The sequence below is a fragment of the Cricetulus griseus genome, chromosome 2 (genome assembly GCF_003668045.3).
Source record: "Cricetulus griseus strain 17A/GY chromosome 2, alternate assembly CriGri-PICRH-1.0, whole genome shotgun sequence".
NCBI classification, from domain to species: Eukaryota; Metazoa; Chordata; class Mammalia; order Rodentia; family Cricetidae; genus Cricetulus; species Cricetulus griseus.
Window position 1 is genome coordinate 11,069,915 of NC_048595.1, and position 24,735 is coordinate 11,094,649.

General features: G+C 50.9%; 1 protein-coding gene across 2 annotated transcripts in view; it reads left to right on the plus strand.

Annotated features, from left to right (window-relative positions):
- Positions 1-24,735, plus strand: part of LOC100773492 (kazrin) — a 364,339-nt gene that overhangs the window by 317,981 nt on the left and 21,623 nt on the right. The window contains exons 6-8 of one of the 2 annotated variants that reach the window (XM_027399962.2): positions 3,510-3,640; positions 7,340-7,390; positions 9,005-9,128. In XM_027399962.2, coding sequence (XP_027255763.1) covers positions 3,510-3,640; positions 7,340-7,390; positions 9,005-9,128 — 306 coding nt within the window. Of the gene's footprint in view, positions 1-3,509; positions 3,641-7,339; positions 7,391-9,004; positions 9,173-24,735 lie in introns of those variants that run through there. The other variant, XM_027399964.2, reaches the window with a different exon arrangement.

Sequence of the window (24,735 nt, forward strand, 5' to 3'; positions counted from 1 at the left end):
GGGAGGCCCCTGGGCCCAGTGGGAAAGGCGGCTTTTTTTTTGTTCACACTCTATCAGCCTGGGGCATCACAGGACAGACTATGACTTATAAACTGGACCCATAAGAGACGGGCTTCAGGCATAGCTGGGTCCAGAGGCTCAGCTGTGCCTAAGGAGAAGTAAAACGAATTACCCTGCTTGGCCAGCTTGGGTTGCATGGCCACCCCTGAACGAATCTCCCTGAACAGTGTCTGGGAGAGCCAGTGCTGTGATTAGTCAGCCTGAGTCACCCAGGCATCCTTCAGCTGGGGAGGGTACTGAGCTCCTTGAATGACAGTTGTAGCTAGTCCATAGGTTCCATAGAAAACGTATGTCACATGTGTTTGCTACGGGCACTTAGCAGAACACCTGGCATCCATTCCCACTGTCTGTGGTACACACTCTAGTCCAGACTCCTTGCCATCCCATTGTGTATCAGTGAGCCACCTGGCTCTATTAAGGGTTCCTCTGGGGGCTGTCATAAAACTGGCCCTCCAGGTGCCCACAGCTGGTTACATAAGGCCACAGACAATTACACAGGTCCTGGGCTGCCTGTAGCTGGAGCATGTAGGGTAAGGCAGTTGAACCGTAGAGGGAGGGGCACAGGCACAGGTTCACACTGCTGAGACCATACCCCCGGCTCTGCTACTTACAAAGGGTATGACCTCTGACCCCACACAAGAGTCACCCGTTCCTGTGGTAGGAGGGATGCTGGATTCTTAGTGCTTAGTATGTGATACGTGTCTGTTTGCTGAGCCCTCCCTCCCAGGATTGCCAGAAAGGTAAAGTGTACAGAATTCCCACGTCAGAGCCTTGGTAAATATTAGCTGCCCCTTCCTGTCAGCACTGACAGGGGATACACAGGGCTTCAGACCCCCTTCTGTAAACAGACTCCGCCTTCCTCCACTGAATGGAGACAGCAGCTGCTCTTTGCTGACCCAAGCCAGGATCCCAACACACACACACACACACACACACACACACACACACACACACACACACACACTCACTCACTCACTCACTCACACACCAGGGAGGAGGAGGGGAGAAGGCAAGGATACAGCAGGCCTTGAAGCCAGGTCACAGCTGAAGACTTTATCAAGCATAAGTCCAGCTCTGCCCCAGGGATGCTGAGCCCCGGGGGTAGCTACCTAGTTAGTCCTAAGACCAGGTGTGCAGGCCACCCAGGTGGTCTACCTTGGTGGAAGGAGACAGAAGTACTTAGAAGGTGGGTGGGTGGAGTCTGCAACAGCTTAGGAATTAATGGAGTGGTAGGTGCTTTGATCACTTCAGGACATTGCCTTGATGGGGCTGATGCTGAGTTGTGGTTAACCAGACCGTGGGATCTGCCCTCTGCGCCCTTCTTCCTTAGCTGTCCTTGCCTCTCCTGTAGCCACCTGGGAGCTTTTTGTTAAACAGGTCTTCTCAGAGCTTCCAGGCCCTCTCCCTGACTGTCCCCACCCCAGCTCATCCGCGCTTCTGTAACTTGGTATTTACCTGCGTGGGGTGACCCACCTCCACCCCTGGCCATCGTTGGGGAGGCATTTGGCACCGTGACTCCTTTCCCCTCCCTCGTGCAGTGCCACAATAGGCGTGTGCCTCACCCCCGCCCCTACTCTGCAGAGGGCCTGTCCCCAGAGTTGTTTCAGTCTGCTTTGTGTTGCTGTGGTAAGCTCCATGACAGAAGCAACTTGAAGAGGAAAGGGTCTGACAGCTTACAGCTTCATGAAGGGCCGTCAGGTCAGGAACTAAAGAAAAGAACCTGGAGGCAGGAACTGAAACAGAGACCGTGGAAGAATGCTGCTTCCTGGCTTGCCCCTCATGGCTCGCTTAGCTTGCTTTCTTATGCCACCCAGCCCGGAGGTGGCACCACCCACAGTGAGCCCGGCCCTTCCACATCAATCATCAATTAAGAATATGCGCGCCCCCCCCCATGTGCCTACAGGCCAGTCTGAAGGAGGCAATTTCTCAGTTGAGGGTCCCTCTTCCCAGAGGACTCTAGCTTGTGTCAAGTTGGCACAAAAAACAACCAATGCAAGGACCTCCATGGTGCAGATAATTGAATTGGCTCAGAGGGTGAGGAGCATGCCCAGGACCGTACAGCCTATAAAGGAACTCACCTAGATTGGAACTGACTTAGAGCCACCAATCAGCAGCTTCCCCATCAGGCCACATGATCATTGGTGGCAAGGACTGTCTATCAGGAGGGCTTGCATGGAGTGGATGCCCAGGCAATAACATTCCCTCTGTACGGTACTCGCACTAACACATGATAGACACCTGCAGCGGGACTCAATGGACTTCTGAGCTATGGCTTCTGGAAGAGACCTTTTATTCCACCACCGCTTATTCAGTGCCTACAAAGAGCCAGACACTGAAAGCCCAGGAAGTAAATGCATATAAGGACCCCCAGTACACTCAGTGACAGATAGACAGTGCATGTATAAATAAATAGCGATAAGACCAGCAAAGGGAACTGGGAAGGTGGCTCAGTAGGTAAAGTTCTGGATACAGAAGCATAAGGATTTGAGTTCAGTCCTCAGAAGATAAGAAGCTGGGCATGGCCGTGTGCACCTGTAATCCCAGCCCTAAGGAAGACCAGAGGGTCCCAGGCTTCACTGTCCAGCCCAATCGTCTAGCCGAATCAGTGAGCTGCAGAGTCTGTGAGAGACCTTGTCTCCAAAAACAAGGTAGATAGGGCTGCAGAGATGGCTCAGCAGTTAAGATCAATGGCTTCTTCCAGAGAAATTGGGTTCAGTTCCCAGCACCAACATAGAGGCTCCCAACCTGTGACCCCAGTTCCAGGGGATTTGATGCCCTCTTCTGGCCTCCACGGGCACTGCATAGACATGGTGTACATACACACACACACACACACACACACACACACACACACACACGAATAGCAAATTTTAAACAGGAGAGAGTGACAAAGACACCTGTCAGGCCTAACCCCCCATATGCATGTACAAGTGTTGCAGAGAGTGAGTGACTGAGCCCTGGCTGCTGAGGTGCCCAGGGTTTACAAATGCCAGGAGGAGGAGTGTATTTTACATTGACAGTGGCCAAAAGCCTATGGCTCTGGCTTCAGTGTGAGGAGTGGAGGCAGGGAGGCCACCCTGGTCTTCGAGGGAACAGATGGCAGTTGCCATGGGCTAGGAGAGTAGATGGACTTGGCTGTGTGTCAGGGACACTGGGGAAAGAAAGGAACTGGCAGGGGCGGGGGGGGAGGTGGTTCTTGTCTGGGACTCCGCTGTTGAGCTGTGGTGAGGATTGCATTGCGTCTCAAACCATTCAGGTGAGACTTCGTAGACCCTCCCCTCCCCCAGGCGAGGAGGGGCTGAGCTGGATCAAAAGGAGGGGGGCTCTTCTCAGCAGCCACCCCAAGAACAAGCAGGGCTGCTGCGCCCTACTCAGCATTATTGTCCATGTAATGGGTGTGTCGGCTTGTCTCTCCTGTGTCACTCACTCACCAGCTGTCCGTTTTCCAGCGGTCAGGGTGAGCCCCTGCCATTCAAGGCAGCCTTCCGTCATCTCCGATGCTTCTGCTGCTGAAGGTGACCGGTCATCGACACCGAGCGACATCAACTCCCCAAGACACCGGACACACTCCCTCTGCAACGTAAGGCCAGCAGCAGCAGGGCCTGGGCGTTTGGGCCCTGCCCAGAAATGGCGGGGCCATGGGGTGGGATAAAGATGTGCCCGCTCTTTCCTCTCGTCCACCCAGGGAACGCTGTGGCGAAGGCATTTCCCGTTCTGTTCTTTCCTTTTGCAAGAAGCAGTGGATGTGGGGAGAGAAAGAAATGAGGCCTGTTTCCTCCTGTTTCCGGGAGGGCGAGGAGGAGGGTCTGCGAAGCCTGGAACCCCGCCCGGTGCACCCCATCTTGGGCCCTGCCTGGGACCTTGGGTCTGACTACAGGACTACCTGTCCCCTGTGGCACCCACTCTCATCTTTCACCTTGGAATGAAACAGATTGCTGTGTTTTAATTTTGAGATTCCAGTAGTTGGGGACGTGTTTGGCCTCTGCAGAGAGGGCCTGTGAATTTGTCTTTCTTTTTTAGTCAATTTTTTTTAAGTATGTACTGATACCAGCAGCTAAAAGGAATGAGTCCTCCAGAGGGTTCTGTCTTAGTTCACTTTTCACTTACTGTAACCAAGTGACTGAGGCTGGGGGATGACAGAAATGATTCCTGTTAGGCTCACTCGTAAAGGTCCCGTTACTTCCCACATCAACACCCTGGGGTCCAGGCTTCCGATACAGCAAACCTGTGGAAGACACTCTGAAACCATAGCCACGCCCCTGCAGGCTCCCAAGCTGGTGGCCCCAGCGTCAGTGGACGGCTGAAAACCATGTCAGCCTCCAAGAGGAATGGAAGGTCAGAGGTGGGGACCACTTCGAATTTTTGTCCCATCAACATAATTGATAACCCAGAGGGCTTCCCTGCCATGTCCTAATGACAGAGATGCCACACTGGAGTATCTTCAGATGCTTAGGAGGCTCGCTCTTTCTTTCTTTTTTCTTTCTTTCTCTCTCTCTTATTATTTATTTTTATTTTAGTATGCATGAGTGTTCTGCCTGCATGTGTATGTCAGTGCATCACGTGTGTGCATGGTGCCCATGGAGGCCGGGAGAAGGCATCAGATTCCCCTGGAACTGGAGTTGCAGGTGGTTGTGAGCCACCATGTGGGTGCCAGGAACTGAGCCCAGATCTCTGCAAGAGTAGCACATGGCTCTTAACCACTGAGTCATCTTACCTGCCTGGGGAGGGATTTTCAGAAACTCAGGTTAGTACTGCTTTATTAACCAACAGAACTTGCTGACTGTGTGATTATTTGTTTAGGACACTCAGGAGCGGGACGTGCCATGAAAACCCCTAATAAGCACATACATAAGGTTATGAAAAACAGTGACTTATCCTCAGTAAGCATGAAAAATGCTTATTATAAATGTAGCTACGAGGGCTGGAGAGATGGCTCAGTGGTTAAGAGCACGGCCTGCTTCTCCAAAGGTCCTGAGTTCAATTCCCAGCAACCACATGGTGGCTTACAACCATCTGTAGTGAAATCTGGTGCCCTCTTCTGGCCTGCAGACATACATGTAGGCAGAACACTGTGTACATAATAAATAAATAAATAAATAAATAAATAAATAAATAAATAAATAAATCTTTTTTAAAAAAATAAAATAAATGTAGCTACGATTACAAGGGCTGGGGAGCTGGCTCAGTTGTTGAGGTGTTTGCAGTGCAAACACAGCTGAGTCGGGTCCCCAGAATCCACATAAAGAGGCCAGGCACAGTGGTGTGCACTTGCAATCCCAACAATGAGGAGATAGAGACAGGGGATCCCTGGCCAGCCGGCCTTGTTTAATCAGTCAGCTCAGGCCAGTGAAAGTCCTCATCTCAGAATACAGTGGAATGACATGGCCCCTGAGGAATGACACTAAAGTTTGTCTCTGGGTACACACACACACACACACACACACACACACACACACTTGATAAGACTAAACTTGAAAGAGGCATTCCAGCCTTCTTGGGTAGTCATGGGATTACTGGCCCAGAAGCTATACAGTGCCCCATGGCAGGTCTAGGGTCCCTTCTTTTCCGGAGGCCATGACAAAGCAGTGTGACTTCTCTTGTCCACAGTCTTGGGGATGACAGACCAAAGAGAGTAAGGAGAACCACTCCAAGGTCTCTATCATCCATTTTTCAATTGCAAGGACCATAGTGGGCAGGGCCCTACCCTACTATGCAGGTGGAGATTCTCAGTCTTAAGCAGACACGCTTTGACAGACACGCTCACCCCCAACCCTTAGGAGTACCTTCCTAAGGGCCATGCTGGCCTCCTGTTGACCTCAGGGGCAGAAATGCTGCTGACACATCCACCCACAGGAAGACTCCCAGCTCCCAGAGCTGCATTTGACACAAGCCCACCCCTTCCCAGCCTCAGCACACACCTGGTGCCAGAGGCAACACACACACACACACACACACACACACACACACAAGACAGTGCTTCACAGAGGAACAGAATGGGTTTTGTTTGCAAACCTTAGTCTGGACCACAGGGTGAACTGCCATTTGGCATTTCTTTCCAAACTGCCTTTATTCCCCATCTCAACCATTGTGCACATGGGTAAACTAAAAAACCAGAAAATGGCTCCAGGTAGCCCTCCGTCCTCAGGGATCTGACCTTGGACCAACAAGATCAACATAAACTGAACCAAAGAACAGCTCACTGTAATCACCAGTAATCATTACATTACTGGTCTAATCACTCTGACCAGTAATTAGAGCAGCAATGAGGATTTGGTACCGGGAAACTGGATGTTTAGAGACATTGGTCTGTGTTTCTTTCTTCATGGGCAATTCCATGCCTGCAATTCCATAAACAACCATTAGAAGTCTCACTAGCAATGCCTTTTGTAATCTTTTCTACTCCCAAATGGGGCAGATGTGATTCTCGGATGTAGTAAAAACTTTTGCACGCTGACAGGCTATTAAGGGTCCCTCCCCTACCCATTTGGAACACGGTTGGCAATCCATGAAAATGTCCTACCTACCCACAGGCTCTCTCATGTTCCCAAGAAAGAATTTGAAGAGTCCAGACCTGTGTGAGCAGGTTCCCAGGCAGTCAGGACCCAGTGTATTCTTGCTGTGGAATCCCGCCTAGAAAAAGCAGAGCCGGGAGAAATCAGACACCCCAGATTTGAGTCCCAACTCTACTTGCTATTAGCTCCATAAGATTGTTGGGCCCCTGTTTATGCCTAAACCCTACTAACAGTTCCTGGCAGCCCCCTCCACAAAATAAGAGAGTTGCTGTGTTGGTTTCAGGGTGTCTTAGTGACCGCGTGGTCTCCTGAGTCAACTGTTTAATTTGTTGTTATGCTTTTTTGTTCTTTTCCTTTTCAATGAGTAGAATCCAGGGCTTGCTAGGCCAGCATCTACCACTGATCTCAACTCCTTCCCCATTAGGATGCTTTTTGTTGTTGTTGTTAAAAGTTGATGTCTTTATTTGAAACAAAAAACAAACAAAAAACCTCCCATCTGAACACCTGGACCAGTTAAGGCAGGAACTTAAACCTCAAAGGATTAAGGGTTAAAAGGCCAGAGCAGGCAGGAGAGCTCCTCAGGTCCCCTGACTATGAACCCCGGGTCCCATCAGTCAGCTGTGTGGAAGTGCCACAGGGTAAGGGTCCCCACTGTAGAGGCAGGGCAGCCCTGGAGGAGTCGGTGGCTTCCTTCCAGGCCTCATAGGCCACCTGTGCTCTCTTGTGTCATGTGTCTGCTGCTTCATCATCTTCTCTTTTGGCTACAGGGCGACAGTCCCGGCCCGGTTCAGAAGAGCCTGCACAGTCCTATTGTACAGGTGAGTGTGGCTTCCCTGGCTACCAGCATCCTCCCTCCACCCAGCCTGACCCTCTTCTGTAGACGGATTTTCCTTTGGGCCTCCAGCTCACAAATAATGACACAGAGACTAATTATTAATTATGAAAGCTCTGCCTTAGCTTAGGCTTCTTCCTAAGTAGTTCTTTTTTTTTTAAAGATTTATTTATCTATTATGTATACAGTGTTCTGCCTACATGTATATCTGCAGATCAGAGAGGGCACCAGATCTCGTTACAGATGGTTGTGAGCCACCATGTGGTTGCTGGGAATTGAACTCAGGACCTCTGGAAGAGCAGGCAGTGCTCTTATCCTCTGAGCCATCTCTCCAGCCCCACTAAGTAGTTCTTATAACTTAAATTAACCCATATTTTATAATCGACTTTCTTTTACTCGGCTCAGTTACCTTTACTCTGTACTGCCCATTCTACTTCCTCCGAATCTGACTGGCGACCCTGCCTTTCTTCCTCTGAGTCCTCTCTGTCTCCAGAAGTCCTGCCTAACCTCCTCCTGCCCAGCTGGCCATTGAGCTCTTTATTAAACCAGTCACGGTGGCATAATCACACTGTAAAGGAATATTCCCCAACACTCTTCCAGCCTCGTTGCTCTGAGCCTTCAGTCACCCTGATGCCAGTTATGAATTCAAGAGATAGAGAGGAATGGAACCCCTCTTTGAGTCACACGTGTGCTGGCACGTGAACCACAGGCAGTGGACACTTGGGGCCCCTGGTTGCTGCCAGGTCTACCCCTTTTTTGTCATCAGTGTAAGAAAGGCGCACGGGGACGAACTTGAGGGCAGCACCGCTCATGTTATGGTGTTTTCCATTTTCTGGCTCTGAGCCATCCATCTGCTTAGGGTTCCCCTAGAGAAGACTACATGCATCCTGAATGCAAACTCCTAGACCCTAACCCAGTAGGGATTCCAGCTCAGATTGGGAGCAGAGGCTGCGTTCCAAGACACTCTAGTTTTCCTTGAGCCTTGCATCTAGTTTATGCCCCACCCTTTCTGTAGATAATACCAATAATAATAATAATAATAATAATAATAGTACCATATGTCATTGCATAAAGCATTTGGCCATTTGTGAAGCTCTCTGCAGCTGCTACCCCAAGCCCCCAGCTACAAGGTCATTGTCAGAGCTCCTAGGCTGGCCCTGTTCCGTACTTAGCATGTGTCACTGCGTCAGCTCTACACACACAGTGGCCACAGGCAGTGGTCAAGTTCATGGGTGTGTTCCTACAGGCCCTTAAGTCTTCGAAGTGAACTTAAGGGATAGTAATAGCCAAAGCAACTGGAGCAACTCCTAGCCACTGCATGGCAGTCAAGGCAGGATCCATCCTAAGTGTCTTTGCCTTACATCAGCGATGCACGACGGACGTCTTGAGTGGATTCTCTTATGTCTGTGAGAGGCTTTGAAACTAGCCTGGGTTTGCTCAGAGGACAAGGGACAGACCCCTAGGATTTCCGCCCCAGACCCCAGCTTCCATCCCTCACTGTGACCTGGACCATGACTTAGGAAAACCTCCTCCCTGCCCTTCCATCCACCTCTATCCTTCTCACCAGGCTAAGATTACTTCTGTTCTCCCTCTGCCTCAGTCACTAGAGGATCTTGAAGACCAAAAACGGAAAAAGAAGAAAGAGAAGATGGGATTCGGCTCCATCTCTCGAGTCTTCGCCAGAGGGAAGCAACGGAAGTCCCTCGACCCAGGCCTCTTTGATGGTACCGCCCCTGATTATTACATAGAGGAAGACGCGGACTGGTGATAACCCACCACCCTTCGCCCATTGTCCATGGGCGTGTCTGTGTGTGGATGAGCTGTGGAGCGTGCGAGTGTGTGTGCATGGGGCCGAGGGGGCCTGTGTGGGGTGCGTGTGCACGGCTGCACTCACCCACATGGGTGTGTGTAACCGAGTGCCTAGGACAGGCAGAAACACAAATGTGACCCCACCCCCCCTCTGCGTCGCCACCTCTGTAATCGATGTACATACCACAAAACCGTGTGTGACTCTTGTCAACTCTGTTGTCTCCGAGCGATACAGTTGTGTTTGTTTTTCTTGTTTGTTTTGTTTTTCAATGTGTTGGGGGTTTTTTTGTTTGTTTAATCCGTTGTATTTTCGTTTTTAATTTCCCCTTCTCCTTCCTCCTCCTTCTTATGAAACTTGAACACTTGAAGGACTGCTGTGTATTTGTAAATAACAAAAGTAGTGTGCACTTTGTGCTTGTAAAGTCCCTCGTCCAGCCGCTACTACAGCCCATGTCGCCAAAGATATGGTCTGTGCTCCATGTCCCCCCTCCTCCAGACCCCTCGGTGTGAACGTGTGGGACCAGACCCTGTTCTCGGGGTGCGCCCAAGTCACTTTAGCCACAAAAAAATCCACCCCGCCATCATTGTCAGGGTAAGGTCACTCTGCAGAGACTCATGAGCCCAACCAAGAAGTCTTGGCTGGGCTACAGTGTTTATAGGGGCTCTTTTTAATGGCCTGCCTGTTTTTAAATTGTGTTGCTGTTTCTTTCTTTATGGAACAAAAAGAGAGAAAGAAAACTGTTGCATTTAATTTATTTGCACAAATGCAGAAAACGTATTCTATCTAAATTATTACGTGAATATCGGAATGTATATTTTTCCACGGGGTGGGCGGGAGGCGGGCGTTTCTGCTGACTTGTCTATTCTGTGTTCATGCCGCTGCAGACACTGTGCAAGGTAGAATTAGGGTGGCTAGAACTGGGGACCTCAGATGGCCAGCTTGCTTATTCTCTTTTCTCTTTTCTGTCTCTCCCGGCTGCTGTCTCTGCATGAAAGGACTCCTACCTTCTGCTCTGGCCTTCCTCTCTATATATTCTCTCTATATATATTTATTTATCTGATATACAGACCGTGACTTCATTGAGCAGAGCACTAACAAACACAGTCCTCTTGGGCCTGTCTTTGGAGCCATGTTGATTGAGTCCAGGAAAGGATAGCCTGGGGCATATCCATAGGGTCTGACCGGACATCTGGGCCCGAGTCAGTTGGGTAAGAGGCCTCTGGTGGCACACATGCACACATGCATGCACGCCTCTCCATACTTAGTTTATTCCACACATGGGCCAGGCAGATGTCAACAGAGAAGATGCCCACCTTCTGGGAAGGGCTATTAGAGAGGATATGTAGCAGGAGAGCCCTCTGCCTTCTTTTTTCCAGGTGGCTTCTCCAGCCACACGTGGACTCTCTTGGAATTCCCCGAGCCCCGTCTATCAGCAGCTCAAGCAGGCTCATCCCATGAGGGTTGGTGGGTGCCTATGCCTGTTTGTCCCCACAGGGGTTCACCAGGGCATGGAGAACCCAGAGTTTCCAGCCAGTTCTGCCCCACCCCTAAACCTCAGTTTCCCCTTTCTACTGATCCTTAACCACTAACAGCTCGGTCCACACCTTCATGGCCACTGTGGCGCTCCCACTAACCACAGCGTTCTCACCTCTTAAAAAGAGAGTTTTCAATGCTGGATGGAGCATCTGGAATGTATAGGATCCTGTGCCCAAAGTCTCTAAAACAAGCCAAAAAAGCCCCCACCAGGTCCCTCTTCCCTCCCAACCTAGCCCAGAGGCTGAGAAAGAGCAGGCAGGGACGTCTAGTGAGCGTCCCTGTGTCCCTTTCAGCTCAGCTGATTGACCCGGCCTGATGGTGAGGGAGAGAGGCCAGAGCTGGCATCAGGGGGAGGTCGTAGGAAACATTTTCCCCCCATTGGATTTTTGTTTTATTTTCTTTTGTTCGCTTTTTATGACCCCACCCCCTTTTACTTACAAGAAGATAAGATTGCAACCACTCCTGATAATGACTTAGTCATTCCTTTTCATTTCAGTTTTTGGAAATTAGGAGATCATCCCAAGAGTTACTAAGAAATGATTTATTTGAGAGAACCACGTCAAATAGCGAATGAGTTATGGGTAACTATAGATGAGAAGGACCTTTTCCCGTGGGAGAGGTTTCTCGAAGGCATGGATGCAAAATATAAAATATTAAAAAAAAATCTAAATAAAGCTTATTTTAAAATATGATGGAATTCTATGTGACTTGATTGTTTCTACGTCCCTCCGAGGGGAGCCAGCCGTGTCCCACCAGGAGGCGCAGCTTGCATGACCATTACTACAGGAAATTTCTAGGCTGGGTGACAGGAGGAATCGAGGAAAGCTGGCTGGATGCTAAGTCCTCTGAAGGGAGCCAAGCCAGGGGGACTCCCAGGACATCTTGCCTGGGTCGCCTCTCCTCATTTGGAGGTGCCTTCCGCATCTGGGGCTGCCCACATCCTAATGCAGCTCCTCCAGGCCCAGGGTCCCCCATTCCCTGGAGCTCGGGGGCCCCACCAGCTTTCGTCCCTCCCCTCACACTCCATCTGGAGGTCAGAGCTGTGGCTGGGATTTTGAGGTATGCTGCCTTTCCTTGAACCTCAGCAGACCTCTTCATCCCAAGTTCCTACCTCGGGTGACCAGAGCGGCTTGAAAGAAACAGCAGGGCCCAAGGCAGAGTAGACCAGGCTTTTCTTTTTTCTTCTTTCTTTTTTTTTTGTTTTTTTTCTTTCTCAGTATCACAAGATCTCCCAGATGCAAAACCCTGGTTTTCCATGTGTCCTGGGAAGAGCCCATCGTAGTAACTCCACATCCTGATTGTAACCAACACCCTCAGTGTCTGTTGTGTGCTCAGACGCAAGACTGATGGGCGGTTGCTCCAAGGTGCACAATGCAGGACCCCAGGTCAGCGAAGTCACAAGGTTAGGAGAGCAAGGGACCATAAGGAACTTCACCCACCAGAGTGCTCAATGGCCAGCCACTTCCCTAGAATCAAAGGCTTTTTTTTCTTCCAGTGATTCTAACCAGCAGCCAGACTTGAGAATCCAGCACAAGTATGTTCATACTTGCCACACAGTAGTAGTCTGTGCCTGACACCGTGCAGACATTCTAATCAATCAGAGTCCTTCCTGTTCATCCAAGAGTAGCCTCAGACCTCTCACTTTATAGAGCTTCAAGTATCAATCCGATTTGTAAGGATAAAGTTGATTTGCTATCCCAGAACTAGCTTGGTCTCCCCACACTGGTTTTAAAAAACATGGGGGAAATTTGAGCTCAGAAAGGAGTGATTTGGTCAAAGTCTACCCCTCAAGAGTGGGACCACACTGACTCAAAAAGTTCCACTTTGTCCTTTGTATTTTTCTCTTGTGGTGGCTCATGCTAGTGAAACACACTACCACTGAGCTACAATGCCCCTGCCAGGATATCCTTAATGAAAGAATGCCTTCCAGGTACCATCTGTTAGTCTAAAACTGGAGCAGGGCCACCCAGGCTCCCTAAAGCCAGTGTTCCTGCTCTTCGGGCTGTGTGCTGTCCCTTAGGAAGGTGCAATTCTCCGGGTTACTGAGTGACTGGTCCCCTGGCTTGTGCAGTACTTGACCTTCAGGGCTATCCTTAGTAGCCTTCCTGCATGCTGCCCTCTCAAACGACCAGGCTCCCACCAGTGTAACCAATAATAGTAACAACAATAATATCTAACATTCATCAGCATTCGCCACAGGCCAGACTCCATGTTGTGTGCTTTCCGTGAATTAACTCAGTTAACCCACAGCCTGTGTCACTGATGTGGACTCTGAGGTTAGGTAACATCCATGTGTGGGGGTTGTAGGTGTGCACTATCGTGCCTGGTTTGTGCAGTGCTGGCGTTAGAACCCAGGGCTTCGAGTCATCCGGAACTGAGAGGGGTCAGAACCTGCAGGTATACCTGCCGTCTGGGGTGCCTCCCTGCTCAGCAGGACCTGGCTTGAAGACCCCACCCTAATGCCCCACATGCACAATGGCCTCTGACCCAACCTGGTACTGCTTTGTTGTTAGAGTATAGTGTTCCCCTACTCATAGTTCCCTGAGCTGTGGACCTGAGCGCCAGCTCCACTCCAGCAGGGAGAGGCATGTGGCACCCAACCCTAACAGATGAATCAGCAAGTTGCCTGAGCTGCCCACCTCTGGCACTCTGTGACGAAGGCCTACTGCTGTTGGCTCTGCAAACCCAGACAAGGGCTGGCTGCACTGTGGATTCTCGGCCTTTGGGGATGGGGGAGGGGCCGTACGGGAGATTAAAAGCAGATGCTCATGTGTGCTGGACATGCGCTGTACTACCAAATTTCATTGCCCAGGACTCTTTTCAGTCTTTTATTCTGAGATAGGGACTCAGTAAGTTACCTAGGCTGCTCTTGAACTTGAGGTCCTCCTGCCTCATACTCTCTGGTAGCTGGTATTACAAGCATGCTCCAACAAGCCTGGCTTCCAACCATTATGGTTTTTTGAACACTCCCAACTTACACTTTAACAAATGAGACCTCACAGAGCCCCCCAATCCCCCCACAACCCTCTCTATTATGGCAAATGACTCTTAAAGTTCTTTCAACTTGGACTCCCACCACCACCACCAGGCGGGGTCCCTCTGTCCTGTTTTCCAGTGGGTAAAAACTTGGTAAAAGATGGCTAAAGAAGTTTGCACTTTACAACAGTTCCTTGTGAGCATTAAAAAATAGCCCCAGTAGCTAGGTGGTGGCTCACACCTTTAATTCCTGCACTCAGGAGGCAGAAGCAAACAGAACTCTGAGTTTGAGGCCAGCCTAGTCTACAGCGCAAGTTCTGGGACAGATAGTACTACGCAGAAAAACAATCTCAAAAAACTGGGGAAGGAAAAAAAAAAGAACAAAATAACATTTGTGTGGTAGAAGTTCTTTAGACATCAAAGCTATGGCACACCACAGCAAGTTGGGGGTTCTGCCTCTGATGGCAGCAGGGCTGTGGTGATGACCTCCTCAGCCACCCTTGCATGGTGTCCTGAGGCCCAGATGTGTTAGCCTGTGTCTTCCACAGCTGTACACAGCACCTGAGAGAAGAAGGTCCCCAGAGAATGAGTGCTTGAGAAGCAGGACCAGGGCTCTGGAATGTTTCTCAGGGGTCTAATAGAGTACCTGCCTAGTATGGGTTCCATCATTGTGCTTGGGAGGTGGAGGCAAGAGGATCAGAAGACCACAGCCATCCTTGGCTACATAGGAGTTGAGGCAAGCCTGGTCTACACTAGACCCTGTCTAACACAATACACATGGGGTGGGGGCGAGCATCAGGGCGACCTCTATTCTAGTAACTGCATCACCAGGAGGTAGACTGATGTCACTAGGAAGCAGCAGTTGAGGACCCCAGTACTGGGGAATCAAATTGTATGCAGTGCCTCAGGGCAGATGAAAGCTGCGTCCTTGGGAAGTGAGGACCCTTGCAGTGCCCATTAGGCCCCAGGCCATATCTGTGCCTTGACTCCCAGTTCTGCCGTCACTCCTGACTTCAAGTGTTTAGCCCACAGGCCTCAGTAAGCTTGTCTGTAAAGTAGGTGTAGCCATCCCTTCCTCACTAGTTCAGAGGTGAAAGCCAAACCTTTTAAAGACCATGATTCATGCCTTCCCCAGCTGGTAATGGGTGGGTTTAAGGTCAGTGGTAAGTAGGAAAAGGAGCTCAGCATGGGACGGAGCCAGGGTTATCTATGCCCTAGAACCAACTATTGATTGGTCTACCATCTGAAATGACAAACCAAAGGCTAGCTGGCGGGAGGCAGGGTATGGGGTTGTGAGAACTCGAATCCCTCCAGCTGCCAATCCCGAGTGCAAGTTCATCTCCAGGGTTTAGCTGAAGAAGCATCGACCAGCCCCTCTGCTTTGCAATAGGGAGGCTTAGGCCATGGCCGTGGAAGTCATCGGCCCCACCCTAGCTCTCCAGCATCCAGAGAGACTACTCGTGGCAGAGAGGCACTACCCAAGGCTGTGTCCTTGAGACAGAGACTCAGGGTCACCCAGGATGTGGCTCTTGTAAGGAGACGTGCCAGTAGCTAGGGCTAGCCTGGTCTAGCAGTGAGCTCTCTCTCTCTCTCTCTCTCTCTCTCTCTCTCTCTCTCCACTGTTTTCTCCACCACCACCCCCTCGGAACTCTCTGAGAGAAATATAGAAGGACTAATCAAGGCACAGAGAGGTGATGTTCTTGCCTCAAGTCACACAGCTAGGAAAAGGCAAAACCATGTCTGTTTGCTCTTGGTGGCATTGCCATGTGGTTTCAAGTGAATCCCTGACCCCAAGGTCCCCTACCAGGGCCAGCCAATCAACAGAAAACTCCAGAAAGTTTCATCAGGAGGATAAGATCAAGCCCTGAGCAGGTCACCTCTATGTTGTCAATTTTCTCATCCCAAAGAAGATGAGTCATAAGTAGGAAGTTTGCAAATTGTGTTCCAGGGAAGCCTGAGGGCTTCCTCGGAGATCTAGTAAAAGGCTCTTATAGTTGCTGAATGATTAGCAGGCTGGGGTGAGAGCCACCATCAGAACCAGTGGCTATGACACACACCAGCCTTCTGTGTAGGCGGCCCATGCTATAAGAAGTGATGGAAACAGAACAGTTAGCAGTTTGGGGGACATAGGTAGACCAGTACTTGGTCCTAGGGCATAGATTCCCTGGCCTCACCCACACCTGCTGAATTAGAAGGCCTGGGGTGGGGACTCTGGGATTTAGGCTCATAGCAGACATGCTCTCCAGCATGGGCTCGGTGGAGGCTGGTTCTAGGGTAGAGGCTGAAGAGGCAGCAGCATGCCTGTGTGAAGTCCTGCAGAGCATGATGCGGTCACCACAGGGAAGTCTGGAGAACCACAAGCAAGCAGGAGCCCAGGTTACTCCAGACAGAGCTCTGCTAAGAGCCTTGAGGGGCCCTGCTGAGCAGAGGCAGCCAACTGGCACCTGTGCCTGTCACCTGCAGCCAGCCTCAGACGCCTGCGGCAGAGGAAGTCTCCAGTGTAGCTAGAAGAGTTCAGCCATGAGACGGGAGGCAGCGGGTGTAAGAGCTGAGTTAAATCCAGGTTCCAAACTTGCCATCCACTATGGCCAATCCTTCCTCTGTGGGCCACCAGCGTTTGTCCTGAGCATCAGGTAGTCCTGTGACCTTAGCCAGGAGCTGCAGTGCCACATGGACGCCAGCCTGTGTACACTAAACGCCAAACAACAGTTTGGTGGAGGGTTAAGGGAGCAGCTAGACATGGACCTACTGCAGAGGAGCCAGCAGGCGTCTGCCCACACGCTGCCTCAGGATGCTGAGGAGGCTGGACCCTCCCCAGGCCAGATGCCCGTCACCCCTTGCCCAGTTTGACCTTGGACTTTTTGACAATGGGCAAGTCCGTTTCCCCCTTTGGGCCTCAGGTTTTCATTAAAAACATGGCAGGCAGAAGTTACCCGTCTGTGGCCTGTCACCTCAGAAGTCCCTGGATTGCCATATTAAGGCTTTGCCTACAGCCTACTCTGAGCCATCACCCCCACCCACTCCCCAGGTCCACACAGTCTTTCAATCCCAAATTCTGGCTTCTTGAACCTTTACATGTGAAGTCATTTGAATAAAGGCTCTATAGCATTAAGACAGTGCATAAGCTGGGATGGTACCCTGTGTGTGCCCCAGGGCGTGCAGGCTGTTTCCAGGATAGGAAGAGAGCAAAGCCACTACAGTGGACCACTTTACCTCCACTCTGCCCTTCTCCCCACCAGACATGGATGGTATAGCCTCTTCCTTTACTCCAGGAAATACAGGAATGGAACTAGGGGCTTCTGAGAGCCTGCAGAGTGAAGCCAGAGACCCTCCCCACAAAGCTGTGAAGCTAGATCCTGGATGAACCCCAGCAAAATTGTTAAGCAACCGTGTCCCCAGGTCACAACCTTTTCACCGTGTATGGCTGTCTTTCCTATGGGGAGGCAGAATTCAGAGTCTGCATCTGGGTCGGAACTCGGTCCCCACCCTCACTACCTAGTCATTTCCAACAAGTTAATTGGGCCTCAGTTTTCTCTGCTGCACAATGGGGAAAATAAGATATGACGTCCAAGGCTTCTGCAAGGATGATGTCCACACAGTAGGTTCAGCTCAGACAGCGATGACCTTGCTTCAACAGGTCACCAGCTGTCAAGTAGGCAGGACACCCCCTTATCCAAGTGATGGCTGGGTAAATACAGCAACTGCTCCAGTTGCCCAGGCAGCCTAGGCATAGGAGGCAAAAGTACTGGGGCTGATCGGTCTCTGTCTGCCCCTCCTATAATGGATAGGAGGGGCTTAACCACAGCCAAAGAGAGTGCTTTTGTCTAACCCAGTGCTGGGATCCACGGCGTCCCATTCTCAAACCTATGCCTTGAGCATAATATTCATCTAGGAGGAGAACAAAACTCCGCAATACATTTGGAGCAACTGTATTGTAGATCTTAACAGAGTACATTCACTTATGAAGGCCCTAGCAGGTTCTGCCATGCAGAAAAAAATATTTTACTTTCTCCCTCCCATCCACTGATTCCCTGGCTTAGCTGAGCCCAGAATCAGGTGTTTTAATCTAGCTGTGTGGGTCATACTCTGAAAAACAGTGGGGCACATCATGTCACCCGACACCTTTGGGTCCAGTACTCTGTGCCGTGAGATGTTGAGTCGGGTTCTTTGGGGATGTCTTAGCACGTTCTTTCTGGAATTGCCCAGGCATGGAAACCCCTAAGGTCCATGTCCGCTTGACCAGTGCACTTAAGAAGTGAGGTGAAAGCCAAGCACGTGGCACGCGCCTGTCACTCCAGCACCTTGACAGGCAAAACGGGGCTGGAGATGGAGAGCCACAGGTGGCATGCCTGCTTGGCATGAATGAAGACCTCAGTTCCATCGTCAGTGTCCCACAAGACTGAGTGTGGTGACATACACCTGTAATCCCAGCACTCAGGTCGGGGAGGCAAGATCGGGAGTTCAAGGTCATCCTCAGCTACATAGTAAGTTTGAGACCAGCCTGAGTTGTGTGAGACCCTGTCTCTTAAAAACAAACAAAAATATAAGGTGAGCTAGGCACCAGGTTCGGCAGTTGTATATTCTGAGCCATGCCTACAGGGACACAGGGATCCCCAACAGTTAGCTAAATGGCTGGCATCAGGGCTGGCATCAGCAGCAGTCTCATGCTGCTGCCTACTGTCCCCCTATGAGAGGGGCTGAGTCTGTTATACAGGCCCAGGAGGTGATTCTAGCATCTTCTGGTACCCTGTGGGTGCTCTGGTCTGCCTAAGTGCTGTCCCTGTCATGCGACAGGCGTGTTGGATTCACATTCCAGTTGGCACCACTCCCGGGCAGGACCAGCATCCTTCCTTGGTAAGATGCTGGTATCTCTGGAGGTGGCTTGGAACAGATTATCAGGACACTTTAAGGGTCAGAGAGGGAAGAAGGCATCCTCTGACAGGGAACACTGTAGGAGCCAGAGCCTACAGTAAGAGAAGACACAAGACAAAGGGACATGAGGATTCACCTGGACAGTGGGTGTCAACCTGTGGGTCACGATCCCTTTGGGGAGTCGAACAACCCTTTCACAAGGGTCACCTAAAACCATCGGAAAACACAGATGTTTCCATTATGATTCATAACAGTAGCAAAAGTACAGTTATGAAGTGGCAATGAAAATAATTTTATGGTTGGGGGGTCACCACAACATGAGGAACAGTATTAAGGGGTGGCAGCATTAGGGAGGTTGAGAACCACTGCCCTAGGACATGGAGAGGCAGGTGGGAGAGATCATGGGTTGCAGTGGGTACTTGAGTTAATCCCAGCTTCCTTCCCTCCTGCCCTGTGTGTGCAGGAAGTGCACACTTAGTGACAGCCGAGCTGGCAGAATTGACAAGTACCCCCGCTACGGAAAGGGTTGTGAGCAAGTTCCCGCTCAGGAGCCAGGGCTTAGAGCTGTGTGACTCTCAGGCAGGCAGCCAGTTCCTCGGGGCCTCCCTGTCTCCCTCTGTGAGGTGGGAAAGTTGAAAATTTGAAGCAATACATGGAAAGGGGGCTAACATCGCAGCAGCTCGCCGCCCAGGGAAAGCAAGCCTGGGCCAGCAACGAAGGCTGGGTTCCACCACGGCTGGGGGCCTCAGTACACTACAGGGTCCTGAGCCCCCCGTCCTGACCCCAGTGCAGGGGCCTTCAGGAGCTTGGCGCCTGCCTCTCGGGAAGAAGCAATGGATTGTGGGACTTGGTGAAGAGGGCTCAAATCACTCACATCTGTGTCTTCAGGGCAGCTCTGATAGGCTATGCTGCAAAACACACTGTGGGGTGACAAGGACTCAGGTCCACCGCTGTGAGCTGGCCCCATGCCAGTGTGGCCATACACATCCGCTTCATGTCATCCATGCTTCAAACTCCGAGACTGGGGAGACCCAGCAGACAGGCAAGTCAGCAAGTCACTGACAGCATCTGGCCCATGTAAAGGAAGAGGCCATACCTGCCCTCGCAAGCCTGGGGAAGATGCTGGCCAGATGTTTCCAGAGGTGTTGACCTTGAAGGAGGGCACAGATGCAATGCAGGACTCCAGGGCTTCAACATTGACAATTAGTCTGAAAACTGTGATCTCCAGCCAAGGAAAGGGATCCGTGGCTCAGTTCACATCCATGGCTCAGTTCACATCCAGGTCCCCACAGCTTTACTACCTCTAGGCCAGGTGATTTCTGTGCGTGGCTCCCTGGGTCCAGACTCCCTCCTGTTGGCAGGGCCTTGGGGCCGCAGATGCTCAGCTCTGTTCAGCCAGGGACCCTCTGCCCTTTTCTGCTGAGAGGTCACATGCCTTTCCTACCTCTGAGCAGTGTGGGTGTCAGGCCACTCAGGTGGAGAGGACAGAAGTCCTCCCTCAGAACAGCCCACAGGCCATTATCTTCCTGAGACTTCCTGGGGAGGGGGGGGCACCTTCCTATAGTCAAAGAATGCAGTCACCTTTCACCTTGTCTTCCAGAGTCCAGGGAACTCAAAGACAAAGCAGGGCTTCACCTTCAGTGAAGTTGCCAATAAGTCTGGCAAAGTGGGCCGCACACTGACCCAGAGCCCCCAGAGGGATGTGTGTCCACCGTCATGGATAGCTGCTGTAATGCAGGGCTTTGAACAGAGTGTCAGCAACAGGGCTGAAGAAAAACCCTGCCTTTTGGCAGAGCTAAATAAGGAAAGCTGGCAGAAGACAGTGTGGTATGGCATGGAGTGGCTACTGTCCCAGGCGTGTGCTAGGCACTTCACATAAACTCATTAAGTCACATGAAAAGTGTCTCTCAGCCTATGTGCCAGGCTTAGGGCTGGAGGCCAAGGATGTAGATATAATGTTTCCTTGTTGTTGGGGCTTTTGTTTGTTTTTTGTTTTGTTCTTTATTTTTATTCTTTGAGACAGGGTTTCTCTGTGCAACAGCCCTAGCTATCCTGAAACTCTCTCTGTAGACCAGGCTGACCTCCAACTCACAGAGGTCTGCCTGCCTCTGCCTCCCCAGTGCTGGGATTAAAGGTGTGTGCCACCAACGCCCAGCAAAGATATACATAAAGAAGTATAACAGTCACCTTCATGAAAGTCTTTGACTTTAAAGTTCACTTCTCTAAAGTCCTTGGATTGACTATTGTTGACTCAGCTTTGAAACAGAGACTCAGAGAGACAACATAGTAGCCCAAGAAGACAGAATTAGCTAGGGTGAGACTTGGGGTGCAACACACTGTTGCACCTGGCCCCCTTTCAGACAGTTGTGATTGGTTAGAACAGGAAGGTTCCGCTCATTCGTTACTGAGCTCCTACTGGAAGAAGCAGCTGGGGGGGGGGGCACAGAAGGCCTTAGCAAGAGGGTAGAAGCTCCCTGGCACCCTCTTACCCGGGCTATGGCTCCAGGTGGATATAGTCATGGATTCTAAAAGGGCTTCAGCCAGCCATGACAGAGAACACAGCATGGCAACAGCCCTGGCCGCAGGCACACCAGTGACTCTGTAGGAATCAGTATGGGCCAAGTAAAAACAGACATTCATCTTCCCTTGGTGCCTTCCTGCAGTGTCCAGGTTGTAAGGACAGTGCTGCCCCAACCTCATCGAAGCTTTTAGCACCGGGGAGGAAATTCACTAGCCACTGCCTAGCTACGGGCTTGCAAGCCTGCCCTTGCCTTGATGCCAGAAGTAAGGGAGCCTAGCTCTAGCCTACGGAGTTCTGGAGGTCGTTAGTTGTGAAGCATTTGGGACTGTGTGACAGTTTACATTAAATGGCAAAATGATTCCAGAGGAGTCAGATACTGCCGTGCACAACCGGGATCCCAGCACTTGGGAGGTGGCAGATCAGGAGTTCAAGATCAGCCTCAGAGAAAGCTTATTTCAGGGATGAACTTTCTCAAAACTGGACAACAAACAAAATCGTCCTAGCAAAGGAAATGTCCCCAAGAGCCTCACCCAGCCTCTGATTTAGCTCAGCGGTGGCTCCTATGTCCCAGTGGGTACATGGGCTGGCATAGTGACAACAGGCTAATAGTAGCTGGTTAACCAAAGCCCAGAGTCATGAGTTGTCTAGAGAATGGTAGAGCAGCTGTGGGGGGAGGGTAAGAGGTAGGAGAGCAGAAACATTTGTGTTCTAAGCAGGGGTGCAGAGCCTCCCAAGGCTCCCATCCCCTTTCACCCCAACTCTGCTTCCCACAGCTGGGCAGATGTGGCCTCACACAGTCTCTGTCTAAGCCCTCTGCTCAAAGAGCCTCACTTCTCATGGGATCTGCCTCTCAGACCCAGCTATGTTCGAGCAGGGTTGTCTAGGAAACATGGCAGCAAAGAGACGTAGATATGGAAATCTCAGGATAATGGATGAGGATGGACCAAAAGCAGTAGGAAAATAAACTTCTTTAACAGATAGATATGTTAAAGAACCTCCTAAATGAAGGTGTTACTAGGCAGTCCAGCAAGTTACCAAGGAAGAGAAAGGGTTTTTTTGTTATGTTTTTTGTTTGTTTGTTTGTTTATTTGTTTGTTTTCCGAGACAGGGTTTCTCTGTGTAGCTTTGGAGCCTATCCTGGCACTTGCTCTGGAGACCAGGCTGGCCTTGAACTCACAGAGATCCACCTGCCTCTGCCTCCCGAGTGCTGGGATTAAAGGCGTGCGCCACCAATGCCAGGCCGAAGAGAAAGTTTTTGATAACTAGTTTTTTGTTTGTTTGTTTGTTTGTTTTTGTTTTGTTTCAGGATTTTTTTATTTGGGTTTTTTTTGTTTGGTTGGTTGGTTTTGGTTTCTTTTTTTGGCATGATCACTGGATAACTGTGTAAAACTGGAAATAATTGCAAAGCACAGAACAGGATGGATGCTTGCCAAGCCCGGGGAGACAGTTCCCTGACCCCTTGGAGAATTTCTGTGCTGTAGTGGAGAGGCCACCGAGGAGGGGGCCCTCTGAGGCCAGAGACAGGCAGCAAGCACAAGCAAGGCTCTAGCTGGTGGCCACAGTAAAGGCAAAATTTGAAAATGTGATTCTGGAAAAAGCACAAAGCAGTAAAGATGAGTTAAAGTGGTGCTTTTGAGCATTGTCACTCCCTGTGGGGCCTAGTGGTGTAACCCAAGGACATGGACACACTGGGGGCCTGTGAGTTAGCTTGTTATCCCCAGGCCTCCAGAGAGCCTGCCTGTCTGTCCCTGAGTAGGATGCTGTCCATTGGTGGCAGAGGCGGGCTGCCTTGCTGCCTGCCCCAGGTCCTGCTGTGACCCCACCAGCTGTGACAACCACCTATGCTGTTGTGCTCACTGGGACCTACACTGTCCCTGCTCCTGGGACCTGGGACCCCATGTGTTGCTCCTATTTCCTAGGAGCTGTGGCTGAGTGTCCTCAATGCACTCCAGCCATCATCAGCCATTACAAGCCACTTTCACGTCCTAGAGCAGAGTTTAAAAATAGAAACTCAGCTTTGGCTGTGAATATACCAATATGGGCTTCCTCGACACTTGCCAAGGACAGGGGCTTTGACCTGAGCCTGGCTGATCTGAGATCTGAGGCCCAGGGGCAGCACAGGCTACTCTCCTGGTGTGTGTACACTGCTTGCTGGTACCCTGTGGGTAGAGTTCAGGTACATGGCTCAGTCTTCTCAATGCACAGGATAGCCCTGGGGCAAAGATGATTGGGGCCTCAATGTCACTCATTTCAGGTGGACAGGCCATGCCACAGGCAAAGAGGAAAGGACAAAGATTACACACAGTCAGGTGGGACAGGCCAGCTACAGGCCATGGCCTAGGAGAGTAGAGGTGGCTGGCAGGAGACCAACCTGCTCCTCTTCCTCCCTTCCTGGTCCTTTCCATTAGCCCTGCAGGCAGACTGCCTTGAGAGCACCCCACCCCACCCCACCCCACCCCACCCCACCCACCCCACCTCCATCCCCAGTGGCATGCTGTTGATATGAAGTGGAAGTGCTTATATCCCCAAACAGGCAGGGAGGTGCTCCCGAAAGCTGCCACACTTTCTAGAAGCATGAGAGTTGGCTGTTAAACGCTTGCTTTGGTCTAGCACCTTGTTAGGTAGCAGAGACTCCACAGGACCACCAGGCCTGTCTCCTTCTCCTACAGAAACGTTCTAGGCTGCAGGGAAACATGGATGCTGGTCCAATGATTTCACAGGTTAAATTAATCCCAGGTAAGAAGTGTAGTGTCAGAAAATGTCCTGGGTTAGTAAGAGCGTGTGCATGTGGTTTGGGAGTAGGGTGACACTGGTGACGGGGGCGGGGGGCTGACAGCAACAGCATGCAAACAGAGCCCCAAAGTTGGAAAGGAGCTTGCCACCCACAGTTCCACAGGTAGGGAACAGCAGGATGAACAGTTTGAGAGCATAACACTTGCCCACCATTGTCCATGGCTCCTGTTAGGGTACCCATGCCACCTTCTTGGGCTAGGACAGCAGTTAACTGGCCTCTTCCTCGGCAGTCAGGGAACATGATAACAGGGTCTTAATCTTGAACCCTCTGTGAGTGTCTGTGTGTGTGTCTGTGTCTGTGTGTGTGTGTGTCTGTCTGTGTGTCTGTGTGTCTGTGTCGTCTGTCTTCTTGCCTGCCTGTCTGTCACTGTCTCATTCTCACTCATGGTAGGGTTGCTGGCTCCCTAGCTCAACAGGCAGAGCCAGCAGCAATTGCCTAGCCTCAGAGCAGCTGCTTCATCCTGAGTACCATCCCAGCTCTTTCAGTTTCTAGAACCCTTCCCAGTGTTCTCCAGTAATAAGCACACATATTGAGCCTCACCATGAATCAGCCCAGGTCATAAAAAGTAAGGAGACTGGAGCAAGGGGTGTCGTTTACTTGTTAGAGTGCTTCTCAGCACAAGGCTCTGAGTTTGCTCTCCAGCACTGCATAAGTGTGGTGGTGCACGCCTGTCATCCAAGCACTGGGAAAGTAGAAGCTGGAGGGTCTGAGGTTCAAGGTCACCCTTAGCTATATACTGAGTTTGAGGCCAGTCTTTGGCTACATGAGACACTGTCTCAGAAAAATCAAGTAGACTGGCCAGGCACGTTATTTCATGTGAGG